The 13,895-nt window shown below is 44.7% G+C and overlaps 3 protein-coding genes and 1 pseudogene across 8 annotated transcripts in view; 2 read left to right on the top strand and 2 right to left on the bottom strand.

The window, feature by feature from the left end:
- The first annotated feature begins 1,352 nt into the window (after positions 1 to 1,352).
- On the top strand, positions 1,353 to 2,382 carry LOC113981911 (annotated as a pseudogene).
- A 426-nt stretch (positions 2,383 to 2,808) lies between these two features.
- Positions 2,809 to 10,677, bottom strand: LOC113981896 (killer cell lectin-like receptor subfamily B member 1B allele B). 3 transcript variants are annotated; one of them, XM_027709588.1, is made up of 7 exons: positions 9,885 to 10,677; positions 6,011 to 6,376; positions 5,235 to 5,333; positions 4,787 to 4,927; positions 4,190 to 4,344; positions 3,858 to 3,967; positions 2,809 to 3,453 (listed from the first exon to the last, which is right to left on the bottom strand). In XM_027709588.1, exons 2-7 carry the CDS (start codon positions 6,081 to 6,083, stop codon positions 3,285 to 3,287), a joined length of 747 nt encoding a protein of 248 aa, XP_027565389.1. In that variant the 5' UTR covers positions 6,084 to 6,376; positions 9,885 to 10,677; the 3' UTR covers positions 2,809 to 3,284. The 3 variants fall into 3 exon arrangements, with proteins under 3 accessions (XP_027565389.1, XP_027565391.1, XP_027565390.1); XM_027709590.1 differs by lacking the exon at positions 9,885 to 10,677 and having other exon boundaries at positions 3,059 to 3,208; positions 6,011 to 6,195; XM_027709589.1 differs by lacking the exon at positions 9,885 to 10,677 and having other exon boundaries at positions 3,107 to 3,453; positions 5,235 to 5,352; positions 6,011 to 6,194.
- LOC113981898 (C-type lectin domain family 2 member B-like) lies at positions 8,357 to 12,157 on the top strand. Its single transcript, XM_027709595.1, has 5 exons — positions 8,357 to 8,712; positions 9,993 to 10,065; positions 10,755 to 10,927; positions 11,250 to 11,356; positions 11,807 to 12,157. Exons 1-5 carry the CDS (start codon positions 8,641 to 8,643, stop codon positions 12,129 to 12,131), a joined length of 750 nt encoding a protein of 249 aa, XP_027565396.1. The 5' UTR covers positions 8,357 to 8,640; the 3' UTR covers positions 12,132 to 12,157.
- Positions 12,158 to 12,216: 59 nt separating this feature from the next.
- The window catches only part of LOC113981897 (butyrophilin subfamily 1 member A1-like), a 3,241-nt gene continuing 1,562 nt past the window's right edge, over positions 12,217 to 13,895 (bottom strand). For 2 of the 4 annotated variants that reach the window (XM_027709591.1, XM_027709592.1), the window contains exons 2-3: positions 13,710 to 13,812; positions 12,217 to 13,283 (exon numbers count right to left, since the gene is read on the bottom strand). In XM_027709591.1, coding sequence (XP_027565392.1) covers positions 12,772 to 13,283; positions 13,710 to 13,812 — 615 coding nt within the window. In that variant the 3' untranslated portion in view covers positions 12,217 to 12,771. The remainder of the gene's footprint in view (positions 13,284 to 13,709; positions 13,813 to 13,895) is intronic. The other 2 variants (XM_027709594.1, XM_027709593.1) reach the window with 1 other exon arrangement.

Here is a 13,895-nt window from a genome sequence, read left to right as displayed (position 1 = left end):
TGCTGAGTTTCTAAGCCAGATATTTGACAGTGTACTGTATAGCTTGCCTCCTGTGCTGGGAGTTTAAGAAAGTATCTTCTGTCTCTGGCTGTGTCACCTATATGGAGCAGAGCTGACCTCCTTTGGTCAGAACACAGTTAATGGGCTTCTGAAGAAAGAGAAGAACTAGTGTGGTGTAGGGCTCAAGATGACTTTGCTATGGTAACCCAGGATAATTCATCTCCCTTATCCAAGTATGAATCTTGTTGTCATGGTAATCTGGGGTACTTCATTCCTTCCCATCCACATATGCAGAGTCCCAAGCACATTTTATTTTGCGAAGGTAGCCCTGGATAGCTTGCTTCCCCTCTTGTCTGCACCCACCTTTGCACAGGCACCAATATAATGAACAGCTGCAGAACTCAGAATTCAGACCACAGTACCTGCATTACATCAGAGGTCACTAGTGACCAAAACAGGACTTTGCATAGATATGTAAGGCAAATCAGTTAATCAATGCAAGTTTTATTATCCACCCCTGCAGTGCTGTCCTTTGAGCTATACTTCCAAGCAGGGTTCTACTCTATCAGGTCCCCCCCATTTGATTAGTGTTGGTGTACTGAGGCTCCCACCACAGCAACGCCGTGCTTTCATTAAAGCCAACACTTTAAATTGCTGAGTGTTGTACCTTGTCCCTGAGGGATTGACATCTCCTTTTTGCTTGTAATATGTAGATACTTACACTCTCAGTTATAGGACACTGCTCTCATGCTGTATGGTTGGTTGGCCAAATTACACAGTGTTTGTTTACTACGTGCTGGCTCTCTGGAGCAAATACATTTCAAAAGTTATGGTGACTGTCTTTCAACACTATTTAATGATGACACATTTGCTGAACAAACATTGGAATATTGTAATTTCAAATAAATATTTTTTATTTCTGCAGAAGGCTGATTACAATATTTAGTTCTTTTCCCAGTGAGGTGACTCCTGGTCATAGTGAAAACAGTAAAAAATAGGCTCAACCAGGATTTAGCATGCTGTGTATAAACACATACATTATACATATTTTGTAAAATATGCATTATACTTGCATGACAATCTCTGTCACAGCTTTGGACATTCTCTACAACATAACCACGTAGTATGCCTTCAAGCTTCGCAGTTCTCTCCATCTCCAAAAATTTTCCCAGCATCAAGAGATGCTTACCAAACAAAGCTTGCTTCTCTTTTTTTTCTCTAAGCTGTGATCCAGGCACCTGGCTCCTCCCTTGATCACACCATTCCCGAGATCATCATCCCCAGTTCTCCCAGCTTCTAGGAATAAAAATAATAAATCCCATTCTTCTGCTTTTTAGAACTGCCTGCATATCTCACTTGGCTTTCTCTTTTTCAGTTATCTTATGGAATTCCATTTCCCTCACCTGGATTTCTTCCATGTGTGCCCAGACACCTGGCTTGGTTTCCAAAGTAAATGCTATCATTTTTCTGAGGCTGAGGGCAATTGGACCATCAGTTAGGAAGCCTGCAAGGCCCTGGGAGCTTCACTGGCCATCATAAGCACCGTGGATGAACTGATAAGATTGAGTGCTTGAGTCTTTACACCAGCATCAGGACAGAAAACATGAAAGCAAAAACAATAAAGTAAGATTCCAGCCCCAAACTGCACCAGTGGTGTAGCCAGGAGCAGATACTTTGGGAAAAGCATCACCTCTGTGTGGGGTGATGGACAGAGATGGAAAAGAAGAGGTGGGGAAGACAAGACTGGCTAAACTATGATGTTTCTTTGCTTTACAGATTTTCATTATACGCTATAAGGGCGAAGCAAACCACGGCTTGCAAAAGAGAAACAGCAAGTAGGGGTGGACAGATAGCACAGCCTTCAACAGCAGGTTGGGCCCTCTGTCCATGTTGGGCACTTGGGGTCAGCACCTGGGGCAGGTCTCTCTCAGTATGGTTGGACAGGGCCCTGGGGCGCTGTTGCATTGCTGCTCCCACCTTGAAGGGATTTCTTAGTGGATTTGGGAATGACCCATCCTGGGATGGGGACCTTCTCCTGACACCATGTCCAGGCTGCTCCTGGCTTTTGATAGGAGTTTTGGGATGGACCAAGGACTGCACAGCAATCCCCTACTAGATACTCTCAGCCAAACACTACCCCTTCTCTCCTAGAGAGGAAATTTCAGCTTTTCTTAATGTTTTGCAGATAGTTTTCTTCTTTTCCTCTTCTTGCTCTCCTGAGCATGTTGGCATTGGAGGTTTGAGGTGCAGGGTAGTGGGCCATGTGCATAATTGAACCAAGGGAGCTCATCCTTGAGCCCCACCAATAACAACTGGGTCTGCAGCAGACCTGACAACTATGTCCTCTGGAAAGGAAAAGAGACCCTGTAAACAGGACTGATCAGGAGATGGGGAAGAACTGCGCACAGCTTCCTTTGATAAATCCCTACATGGGAACCTATCACCAACACATAAGAATTTGTATTTTCATGAGACTTTCTGCCCAGACAAGCTGGATGGCCATTGACGCTGGAGCACTGCAGCAGCAAATCCTATTGATAATTTCTATGCTATTTTGGAAGCAGACTTTATCTAAAAGTCACTCAAATGCATAAGCTATGCATTTGGGTTGAATTAATTTCAATGAATAGGTTTCTCTGCTTGACAAGGGGGTCAAAAAATGGTGGGGAGGGAATTTAGCAATAATAACAAAACCAACCAACCAAATAAAAACCCAACCTGCCTGCCCAAAAAAAATCAAAAAGCAAGCACACAAACAAAAGCAAACCAAAAAACTACTCCAAAACAATAGCAACAAATAATCCCAAACAAAAAAACAACAAGAAAAAGCAAAAGACAAACCAAATGCTCCAAATCCCCCAAACTCGAGCAAAACCCGGTTGTCTGCATCAGTCTATGTGCTGACACTCTCAGCGGTGCCTGGAAAGATGCACACATGTAACTTCTGTCACTCAGGAAAGCTTTTTTGAGTTGAAATTTCCCATGTTTATATATGAACCATGATGTGCCACCTGTGCTCTCACCTGAGTTATCTCAGTAAATTGAGGCAAATCACTTTGATAAGCTTTTATTGATGTTGTACCTCTATCCTCTATAATCACTGTGCATGAGGCACAGGCTCTTCTGATTTCCCATTCAGGGGCTCATCTGTGCCTCCCAAGCTGGTCTTGATCCTTGTGGGAAGTGGATTTGCAAAGCCTGAAATCCCCTGCAAAGACATGATGAGAATGGGGCTGATTCCACCTCAGCGTCTCATGGGATGGGAATTTTGGGGTGGACATGTGTCAGATGGAGGCATTGTGTTTCTCCTCGCCTCCTGCTGTTATTGGGTAGAGCTGGAAGGGTTTTTTTTTGCAAACCCACTTGTGTTTGGCATCGCATCTATGAACCTCAAAGCCCTTGGCTTTCAGTGTCCCGCACCCTTCACCCATCTCCTGCAGGGAGGTGCCAAACCTGCAGAACAAAAATTACATTGCTCAAGAGGAGGAAACTTTCCCAGTTTTGCAGAAAAGAAGAGGTGTGGGGGGGGTCTTCTGCTCTTTTCCTGCACTTTCTCATCATGCTGCACCATTTCACTGGTGGGTGCCCAGATTTGAGAGGAACTGGCGTGCGCACAGTAAGATCTGTGAGGAGCATATGTGGAGCGTTAAAAGCTGAGTTGCTGCATGGGTCTGATGGGAGCTGTGGGGTTACTGTGCTCTGCCATAGTACCCCAGCTTTTGGTCTGCAGAGCTTTGGCAGGGGGAATATGAGACCATTGCACAGATTCCAACATCTTGGAGAGATGGGTCAGGGCATCAACTGGGTCTGAAATGGAGCAAAGCTGCTTTTTACAACAACAGGCTGTGGATACTCACATTTTGGGGTTGAAGGGTGTGTTATCCACCCATCTCCATTCCTTCTGATGCGACCTTAATCCAATCCACACCAGTGGTGGACTTTTGCCTGTAATAACCTTGATATGCTCCTGGAAAATAGAGGTGACCAGTTGCTTCCAAAATCTCTCTGTGGAGGGCTTTGTGGGGTGCAAAGCCATGGAGTAAATCTGACTTCCAAACTGATGAGACATGAATGTCCCCCATGCTTTGAATGCTTTTCCAAACCCTCCTGCTGCTAGGCACTTTTTGCTTCCCTGCCCACCTAAAAAAACAGGACTTTTGAGTCCTTTTCAAGCCTTCTCCCTATTTACCCTTTCTTTCTTTTCCTGGAGTACCACCAGCTGAGAGTCTTGATTTTTGCAGCTTTTTGTGCCTTGAGTCCAGTTTCCCAATTCCTCAGAAAGCCAGTAGCATCTTTCCCCATGGAGCTGCCAGTCCTGGGGACACAGCTTGCAGCCACCATAGGCTGCAAGAGAAGAAAAAGCCATGAGACACCCCACAGGGTGGTCAAGGTCTTCCCCAGCCACCAGCTGAAGGCACTAAGGGCTTCCCCACCCCACACCCTGGCTCTTTTCCCATCCTTGAGTTTTTTCACATCATTGTGGTTTTTCCTGCTCAGCCACCAGACAGAAGGATGATGACTGCAGCTGGGTGACCACAAGGACAAAAATGCCTGGTGGAGGAGAGGCAGGATGGTGAGGAACCTCCTCCCTTGGGATGACCCTGCTTCTCTGTGGAGGAGGGATCAGCAAAAATTGCATGGAAAAGATAATTCTTCCTTGCAACACTCTTCTTTGCCAAGTAACGCTTGGTGGCCTCGCAGCCCCAAGGGCATCCTTGCAGGAGAAGCCCTCCACAAAGGTCTCATCTGAGCATTCCCAGCAGAGCCAGGAGGAATGGAGGATTACCTGTGGGGCTCTCCACTTGGGGCTTGCAGAAATACCGCACCAGGGATGAAAACATGTATTTCTCCTTCTGGTTCCTTCCCTGGATCTCATCACCTGGCTGGGGAACTCTCATCACCACTGGCTGCGGAGAGCCCTGAAAAACTTGGAGAAATGATCGGGGGGGAGAAGCTGCAGACATTTGGGGATAAAAGCCACAAACCCCATAAAATCAAGTTTCATTTTCTCGCACAGTTAATTAAGGCAGCCTGAAAAACACGGCTTGTATCCTCCACCTTTTTTTAACAACAATGTTTTTAACTTAGAGAGAACTTACTCTTGGTGGGTGATATTGCATCTCTATGGGACAACCTTTTCCCCTCCAGAGGCTGAAATGCTTGAAATAAACCCTGATATCCCCTCTCAGGCTGCCCTCTGAGGTGTGAGATGTAGGTAAGAGCTGATTACTTACCCTGCACACTCAGTACCACCACCAGGACCAGCAGGATTAAATGCCCCAGCCCTCCGGCTTTGAGGAGGAGCCTGTGCCACCACGGACAGGAGTCAGGAGCTGAAAGAGACCATATTTGCTTAAAAAAAATGAAACATGAAAAAGCTGGGCTTTTAGAGGAAAAAGAAAAAGCCCCTGTGTCAAGCTGGTGACTTGGAGCAGAAGTTTACGGCTTCTTTGCTTCCTCTAAAAAAGTAAATCACCACTGATGAGGTCTAGTATGAGGGCATCACCCCCGGGTGGGTTCTCAGGTGGTAGAGGGGCTGCAGGAGCCTCAGGAGCAGCTTTGGGCACCCAGTGATGGACCTCGGGGGACCCGAAATCTTCTGAAATGGGATTAATTTTAGAGCTCCCAGCAGAGTTGGGAGTCAGTGAGACATAGGTCTCCCCAGCTCTCATCTCCACCAGGATTCCAGACAGGATCTCAGCAGCTTTCCTTCCCATTCAGGTGTGTTGGCTCATGTAGGGCTTCTTGGACCCATTTGCCTATAAAGTAAAGAGTCTCAGAAGCAAAACTGTTCTAATTCCAGATGTTTGTCAGCCTCCTCCATCCCCTTCTTGCTCTTTTTCCTCCTCTTTTCAAGCCAGGATCCCACCTTAGAAGACATTTAGCCCATCCAATGTTCTCCGCAATCTTGGAAACCTCAACATGGGGATAGAGAAGCAAGCAAACTCAAGAGCAAACAAAAGTCTTCCCGAAGCTTGAAATAACCATGCTTTCCCAAAACAGGACTTACCATGACATTTCTCAGCAGGAGAAGAACCATCTCCAAGATGCCTTAAATCAGCATAAACAATTTCCCCAGCCATGGCCACTCAGAAGGTTACAGGACCAGCCCAAAAGTGACAGTGTCCTTGGACAACCTTTTGCCTTGTGAGCTATGTACTTATGCCTTCAGCCAGCTCCAGGAAATGGGATTGACCAGGGCTTTTATCTGCTTTTTTTTTTCCTTTTTAATATATATATTCTATAGCCTTCCCTTGTAAATGAAAGGCGGTGAGGGCACAGGTGTCCTCTAGCCAGGAGGAGATGGCACATCTGGAGTAGGTGGCATGCCTGGAGGTGTAGAAACACCTACGGGTTTGATGGTTGTGTAAAACATCTGTGAAAGCATGCAGAAATTAATAAAAAATAATTTAAGAAGGCCTTTAAATAAGGTTTTTCAGGGTAAGGCTGAAGCGTGTCAGGGTCTGTATCAGCGTGGCCACAGGCAGGTAACTAAATGAGGAGGCAGGTGGCATTTGGTGTTTCTTCTCCAAAATATGGGCTGGGAGTGACTTGGGATGCTTTTTGCTCTGTGCGACTTTTTCTGCTGTTTTTGACACAATATTTGGCCTATGTTTGATCCTGTGTCAGGGAGATCCAATGTGGTCAGGGGTTGCCCAGCTCCTATTCTCACCAGGAGGAGGTGAGAGTCTGGATTTCCTGCAGGCTGCTACTGAATTTTATTATTTTATTTTATTGCTTTATTTTGTTTTGATTTTGAGTTTTCTCCTGCAAGCCCATCCCTTTCACTCCCAGTGTGTCCTTTTACATCACCCAGACCCATGCTTCCTCCTACATTTGGGACACCTTGGCCACTGCATGGAATGACCACTAATTCCCAGCCTATGCTGACCTTTTTCCCTCCCTTTCTTCAATTTTTTTTTGGTGTTAACTCAGGTTTTGGCCCCTGCTGTAACACCTGCAAGCAACACCTTTTTGTAGAGTTAAAACCAATGTTTTTTTCCTCAGACACCCAGAAAACAGCAAGAAAAAAAGTAGAAATTTGCCCCAATACCTGCCAGCAGCAAGAAATGGGGTAAAAAAAAAGATAAACCCAAAGGTCCAAAGGTCCCAGAAGGAAAAGCATTGCATTCTTTTATTTTTTAATTTTTTTATTTTTTTTTAATTTTTATTTTGGGTTTATTCTTATTTTTTAAAAAAAATTCTATTTTTATTATCTCATGTTTATTTTTATTTTATTTTCCACCCGCAGCGTCTGTTACCCTCACAGAAAGTTTTTGTGGTCAGCTGCTGTCAGTCAGCTTTCCTGCCCTCTGCAAAAGCAGCCCCTGCAGTGGTGTGTGATCACTGATTCCAAAAAACCCCTCAAAAATGTAAAATAAAGTAGGACTTAGGGTAAAATCCTGCAATTGGGTAGCTTAATTGCAAGAACACTTATTTTTTACATTTCTATATTTAAAAAATGGTAAAATCGGCTGAAGGGAACTGCACTTCATCCCTGAAGTCCCTTTTGGGGTGCCTCAACATCCCAGCACAGAGCGATCCCCAGCAGCATTTCCTCCTCCTGCACACCAAAAAAAGCATTTTTGCATAATCTGTCTTCCCCAGCTGAGAAAAAAAGCTGTAAATGCAGGAAAAGGTGTTGAAGGGGGTGCAGGGTGGAGCTGAAGGGGAACCCCTGGTTCGGTGGGCAGGCAGGCAGGTGGCCCTCGGGCAGGCAGCCCCATAACCCTGTAGGACGTGCAGGAAAATCCCTGGGAAAAAAACTACAAAATAAACCAAAATAACTTTTTTTTTTCATACTGTGTTTCTGTTTTTCTTCACAGAGAAGGTTATGCCTCAGCATCTGGCTTGTTCCCACCGGGTGAGGGGGCTTGGGATGGGCTGGGGGACTAAGGGGAGGTGGTCTTAAGTGTGGAAGAGAATTTCAATTGCTGGGAGAAGTTTTAATTGCTGGAGAAAATTTTAATTGGGGGAGAAAATTTTAATTGGGGGAAGAAGAAAACTTTAATTATGGGGAGAAATTTTAACTGTGAGCAGAAATTTTCAATTGAGAGGATTTTAATAGGGAGAGATTGTTTTAATTGGGAGGAGGAAACTTTAATTTGAGGGAGAAAACTTTAATTTTGGACAGAAAATATTAACTGAGTGGAGAAGATATTATCTGGGAGAGAAAACTATTGGGGAGAAAGGTTTGCAGGGAGGAAATTTTAATTATGGGCAGAAAATTTTAATTGAAGATATTTTAATAGGGAAAGAAGATTTTAATTGAGGGAGAAAACTTTAATTGGGGGTGAAAGTTTGATTGTGGGAGAAAACTTTAATTGCAGGGAGAAAAATTTAATTGAAGGGAGAAACGTATAATTAGGGGGAGAAAACTAACTGAGGGGAGAAAACATTAATTTGGGGAAGAAAACTTTAATGGAGGGAAGTTTGATTGGGCGCGAAAATTTTAATTGCAGGGAGTAGATTTTAATTGTGGGAGAAAACTTCAACTGGGGAGAAAAGTTTCATTCCAGGGAGAAAATTTTAAATATGGGGAGAAAACTTAGAGTGCTGACAGCCTTTGTGGCACCTCTGACAGATGGAACTTTGCTTGGCAGGTGAGGCAGGAGCAGCTGTTTACGTGGAACCCCAAAAATGGAGGAAATGAGAGATTATTCCAGATTTTTGGGCATGGAAAGGAGCAAGAGAGCAGGTAACTGTAGGGCAGTGAACTGAAGAATTGCTGGGTTTGTTTTTCTTTTTAATATTTCTGTAATTTGAGAACAAAATCCAGCTGAAGTAAGGTTGTACGGAGGCGAGGGGAAAGCTTTTTCTAGCACTTCCCTTGAGGGAAAATTTTTGTCACTCAGCAGATGGAACTTTTGCTCTAAACAGCCCCATTTCAAATACTGTGAGTTATTGTCATTTAGGATTAACCCTTCCTGAGGCACTCAAGTAACTGATTCTTTTGGGTATATTTTTTTTCACAAATATTCCAATTTTCTGATTTATTTTGGATGAGAATAAAGAAATTTTTGAAGAGTTGAACTGTTAAAAGGCCCCAAAAAGAAGTTTGGTCTTTAAATGCAACTTGGACACATCAGCAAAATATTTATTAACTACTTTTTTCCCTTCAACACTGCCCTGTTTCAGGTCTCCTTAATTTGCTTCCATCTTTATCATCCTCTTGGTCCACAATAAGGTAAAGTGGCTTTGGGAGTCTTTTCCATCATCTCAATCTATTCAACCAGGGACTAAGATTTTTGGGGAATTTTTTTTTGATTTAGCAAATTTGTTGATTTTTCCAATTTGCTAATTTTTTTATTTGTTGATATTTATTTTTTATATATATATGTGGGGTTTTTTTTAAATTTGCTGGTATATTTGGGTTCTGACTTACTTTCTAATAACATTTTTCCAAGAGGAAGAGGGAACAGGAGGGTTTGTCCCATGAGATCTGGTTCATGTGATAGATGGAGACAAAAAGGGAAAAGCTGAAACAAAAAATGGGGGTAGTCCCACCAGGTGAAACCACTAATATTTTTAGGTAAAACTGCTAGGAAACAGAATTTTCTTTGCTCATAATGAAGAGAAAGAGCATATTCTTGATCATAGGACCCAGAGATGGAGGCACCATGACTTGGATAATTTTCAAGACCCAAAGTGTCTCAGTTTAGGTGGAGAAAAAAACTCCACTGAACTTTAATAATGAGGTAGAACCCAGAAATTAAGGCATGATTTTAATTATAGTGCATTTCAGGAGTTTCAAGCTGGAGCTGTGGAGGAGATTCCCCATAGAGTTTCCATAAATAATAAAAAAAAAAATTTTGGAGAAGAATTTTTTTATATTTCTCACTCAAAATGATACCAAGTCCCCCTGGCATGGGGAAGAGACCAACCTGTCATCATCTGGGCATGACCTGGAGCATGTTGCTCCCCTGGAAACTCTCAGAGAGGCACTGAAGGTCTGTTCTCCTGCAGGTCACAGCCTGGACATGAAGCCGGAGGCACGTGTCGCCTGCCAGGTGATGCTGGCAGCACTCTTCATGACTCTGCTCGTCACAGCCATCACTTTTGCAGGTTGGTTTTAGGTCTCACGAGGAATGTCTCTGAGATATTTTGGGTTGTTACACATGTTGCACAGATCTACCTCCACTTCTTCTGTGGAAGACAGAGCCCACCAAACCTGCTGTCCTCTTCAGGAGAGGGACATTTCAAAGCAGCCTTTCTACAGAAGACCAAACTCATCCCCTTGGTGCAGGAGCTGATGTCATCCAGAAATCCTTAGAAAATCAACAGGAAGAGCCATTTCATACATACAGCCACCCAAAAGTATTGTTTTCAGAGAATAATGGACCTAGAGACGTTGGCATGAGTCCCAACAAGCTAAGAAGTCCCCAGGAATAGGAGAATTTATTTTCTGTCATTTTCACTACTTTTGCATTAATGATAGAGAGAAACACCCAAGGGCATATTAGGGATAGGATTATTTTGAAATTCCTTTTAAAACTGTGGTTTTCTGAAGGCTACCACCCTGTTTCTTTCTTTGAAGGTACGGCAACCATGTTTCTTGGTCAACACCACAAGCTGGGCCATGATTTGAGCTTATTTTCTCCCACGATTTCTCTTGGTGTCTTAATTTTTCTTTTTACTCACAGTTGAGGCAGATGCAAGACCTTCAGAGACCACAGGGTGGAGGATGACCTCCCTACTTGAGAGACGTAAGGGAAAGGTGCTGCTCCTTAACACTGTTCTATTTTTAATGACAGTGCAGGCTTTTCAGCCTCATCCCCAGCCCTACTTTCAGTGCCCCTTCGACTGGATCAGATATAGAGGAAAATGCTACTATTTTTCGGAGGCTGAGGGGAACTGGACATCCAGCCAGGACAACTGCTCAGCATTTGGTGCTTCCTTGGCCATCCTGGACAGCATGGAAGACTTGGTAAGGAGACAAGAGGACATGCTTAGCACGGGAAAAAAACCCCAAACCAACATATTTGACACCTCATGGTTTCTTTGATTGGTCTTCCTTGGAGATCTGGGGCAGGAACTTGGGGAAGAGGGTTTTCTTGAGGCTTGGTCATCACAGGTCTCTTGAAATTCCTCACCAAAGCCAACTGCTGCAAGAACTGTAGCTAGGTGACACATCTTGTTAGCAGATGGAAAGGTTCAAGCCCCAAAGAAGCCCTAAAGGAGCACAAGCAACTGGTAAAATGGAGATTTTTCATTAGAAGGAGGTAAAAACCTTTTTCCTTCTTTTTTAGAGCTTTGTGATGAGATATAAAGGCATCTCAGAGCATTGGATTGGCCTTTTGCGGAAAGATGAGGAGCAGCCATGGCAATGGGTGAACCACTCACTTTTATCGCACTTGTGAGTCTGTGTTTTTCATCGTTACGTTGTTGGTTGGTGTTTCCCCAGACAAGAAATGTGCATTTCTTCTGGCACTTGAGGTGCATCCAGAGGCAGTAATGGGACAGTGATGTTTGGGAAGAGCAACACTGCATCTTGATTATCTCCTTGACCTAAGATATGGGAGTGGTGTGTTTGGAGAAAATACTGAGATTAGATGTTTTATTGTAAGTTCCTTTTTTCTTGCAAAGCTTTGGATTTCTTATTAGAAATAGAAATAAATCAGCATTAGTGTTGGCATATTGATGCTGAATAATTTCTACTCCTATATAAGAAATGTATATTGATATTTTGGCATGTTGATGCCCACAAGGATGCCCGAGAACTGAAATGGGGGGAAGCCTATATGTGACTTTTCTCCTTTTTCCTGCTGAGCCTGTCTGAGGGGGATTTTCTCCTCTGTCCTTCCAGGTTTCAAATCCGTGGTGGTGGGCTCTGCGCTTATTTGGATGACAACGGGCTCAGCTCCTCCTACTGCAGCACTGAGAGGAGCTGGATTTGTAATAAACCTGAGCTGCAGAGCTCAGGCAAGGGCAATGGGATGAGACGGGCTAAAAACCTCTGTGTCAGCTCCTTGGGTGCTGAAGGGAGGGCTTCTCACACCCAGATACCTGCTGCACCAAACCTCAAAAAGGCTTTGAATCCCCTGCATGAGGGGTTCTTGAGGGTACCAGGGGACCAACAAGGTGTTGATGGGCAAGGGCAACCTTTGGAGACCCATGTAGGGCAGTCCTAGGGGATCCTGGGGGCTAGGGCAGCCTTGGGGGGCCTTTTTAGGTCTAGGGCAACTTGGTGAGAGGTCAAATGCAGACGCCTCCTGCTTCTTAGAAAAAAAAATTTATTCTGAGCACATTTATATAAATTGCACGTTAATTACTTGGAAATACATCCTGAGCATGGAGAGGGAAAGAGTGGGGGAAGTGAGTGTGAGCATATCCTTGTGATGACAAAATCAGTTTTAAAATGAGGCAGCAGCTGGCATTAATGCAAAGCCTGCAAAATTTAAGATTTTTAATCTGGGTTGGAAGCCTGGCCAGTGATGGGCATTGGGGTCAGCAAAGGAATTATCAGAGAAGGACATCTGGGAGAAAAAGTCAAGTTTTCAGGTCAAAACTAGTTCAGTGAAGCCCTGCTTCTGTTAACAAGCTCTGGATAAATTTAATGACAGTGGCTTTGAGATGAGATGAGATGAGCTGTGCTGAGCTCAGACTCAAAATCCCCTGGACATAACCCAAAATAAAGACATCTGTGATGAAGGTAGGACCATGAGTTGAGCTGGAAAGGACTCCAAGACCTGGAAGAGAAGACTGGAGGAGCACCAAGGAGCATTCCAAACACCATGGTGCAACCAGCTGTGGAAGGATCCTGTCAGCACATCAGCCCTTGGGGGACAGTTTGATGGTTGAGAGGAGCACACAGAAGTAGGGGAAGACCTTCTCCCCACTGAAGGAAGCTACAGGGAAGGTGAAGATGCACTGGCGGCTGCCAACAGCATAGAAGGAGACCTGTCCCACCTCGTAGTCCAGGTAGACCCCAATGTCCCCATTGAGGAGCGGGATGAAGGTGTTGGATGGAGCTGTGAGGGCAACACAGAGCTCATCATACTTCTGCAAGCCCCAAATCTCAGCGCTGGGCTTGAAGAGGACCCGGCCTTTCCTCTGAACTGACTCACGGGCCACTCCCACGGCCCAGAAGCGCCCATTGGCCTCCACCTCCCAGTAGTGACGGCCTGAGGTGAAGCCCTCGCTGCCCAGCATGCACGGATCTGTGTCGAACCGGCCGGGACCCTCAGGCCACTGGTGTTGAGGTCTGCCCCAAGTGGCCTCTTTGAGGTCCTCGGAGAGGATCACCTCAGGACCCACTGTGGCGGGATCCAGGGTCACATCCACTGAAAAGCAAGACAGAGAAGGGGTCAGAAACCACATTCAAGTGTAGAGGAGACACCCAAAAACCCTGATTCAAAAGTCACTGTCGACTTTTCAAGGAGAAAGAGAGAGGAGGGGTGAGGTTGGAGATGGAAGAGTGAAGAGGAGGAGGTTGGAAATGGAGGATATCCACCTCAGGTTGGAGATAGAGAAGTCAAGAAAAGGAGACTCTCCAGTTGAGGCTGTAGAAGGAAGAGACAAAATATGGATACTGGAGATGGAGGATCTCTGGGCCAGGTTGGAGATGGACAAGTCAAGACATGGAGGTTGGAGATGGAGGACCCAGGGATACAGAAGGTAGAGCTGGAGAATCTCCAACTCATTAGACATATCATTTGATACAGCCCAGAAAACACCAGGAATTAGTACTTTGCTCCTGCTTTGATTACCTTCAAACTGTTTGGCAGTGTAGTAGTCCAGGGCAAGGTCCCACGTGCATGGCCGTGGTTTGAGGAAGAAAGCCATTGTGCCTGCAGTGTCCTCCCCTCCTGGCTGAAGGCAAGAGAAAAGGAAAGAAAGAAAGAAAGAAAAAAAAGAAAGAAAAGAAAGAAAAAGAAAGAAAAAGAAAAAGAAAG

The sequence above is a fragment of the Neopelma chrysocephalum genome, unplaced genomic scaffold (assembly GCF_003984885.1).
Source record: "Neopelma chrysocephalum unplaced genomic scaffold, ASM398488v2 Primary Assembly neopelma1_96814, whole genome shotgun sequence".
NCBI lineage: Eukaryota > Metazoa > Chordata > Aves > Passeriformes > Pipridae > Neopelma > Neopelma chrysocephalum.
This window is presented reverse-complemented; position numbering and strand designations above follow the sequence as displayed.

What these genes read in the sequence shown, in the direction of transcription:
- LOC113981898 (XM_027709595.1), top strand. Translation starts at nt 8,641, where the DNA reads ATGGAGGAAATGAGAGATTATTCCAGATTTTTGGGCATGGAAAGGAGC. An exon ending in TGGACAGCATGGAAGACTTG is followed by an intron (nt 10,928 to 11,249) that starts GTAAGGAGACAA and finishes CTTCTTTTTTAG; the next exon opens with AGCTTTGTGATGAGATATAA. An exon ending in CACTCACTTTTATCGCACTT is followed by an intron (nt 11,357 to 11,806) that starts GTGAGTCTGTGT and finishes CTGTCCTTCCAG; the next exon opens with GTTTCAAATCCGTGGTGGTG.
- LOC113981896 (XM_027709588.1), bottom strand. Translation starts at nt 6,083, where the DNA reads ATGGCTGGGGAAATTGTTTATGCTGATTTAAGGCATCTTGGAGATGGT. An exon ending in TCCTGCTGAGAAATGTCATG is followed by an intron (nt 5,334 to 6,010) that starts GTAAGTCCTGTT and finishes GGTCTCTTTCAG; the next exon opens with CTCCTGACTCCTGTCCGTGG. An exon ending in ACACCCTTCAACCCCAAAAT is followed by an intron (nt 3,454 to 3,857) that starts GTGAGTATCCAC and finishes TTTGTTCTGCAG; the next exon opens with GTTTGGCACCTCCCTGCAGG.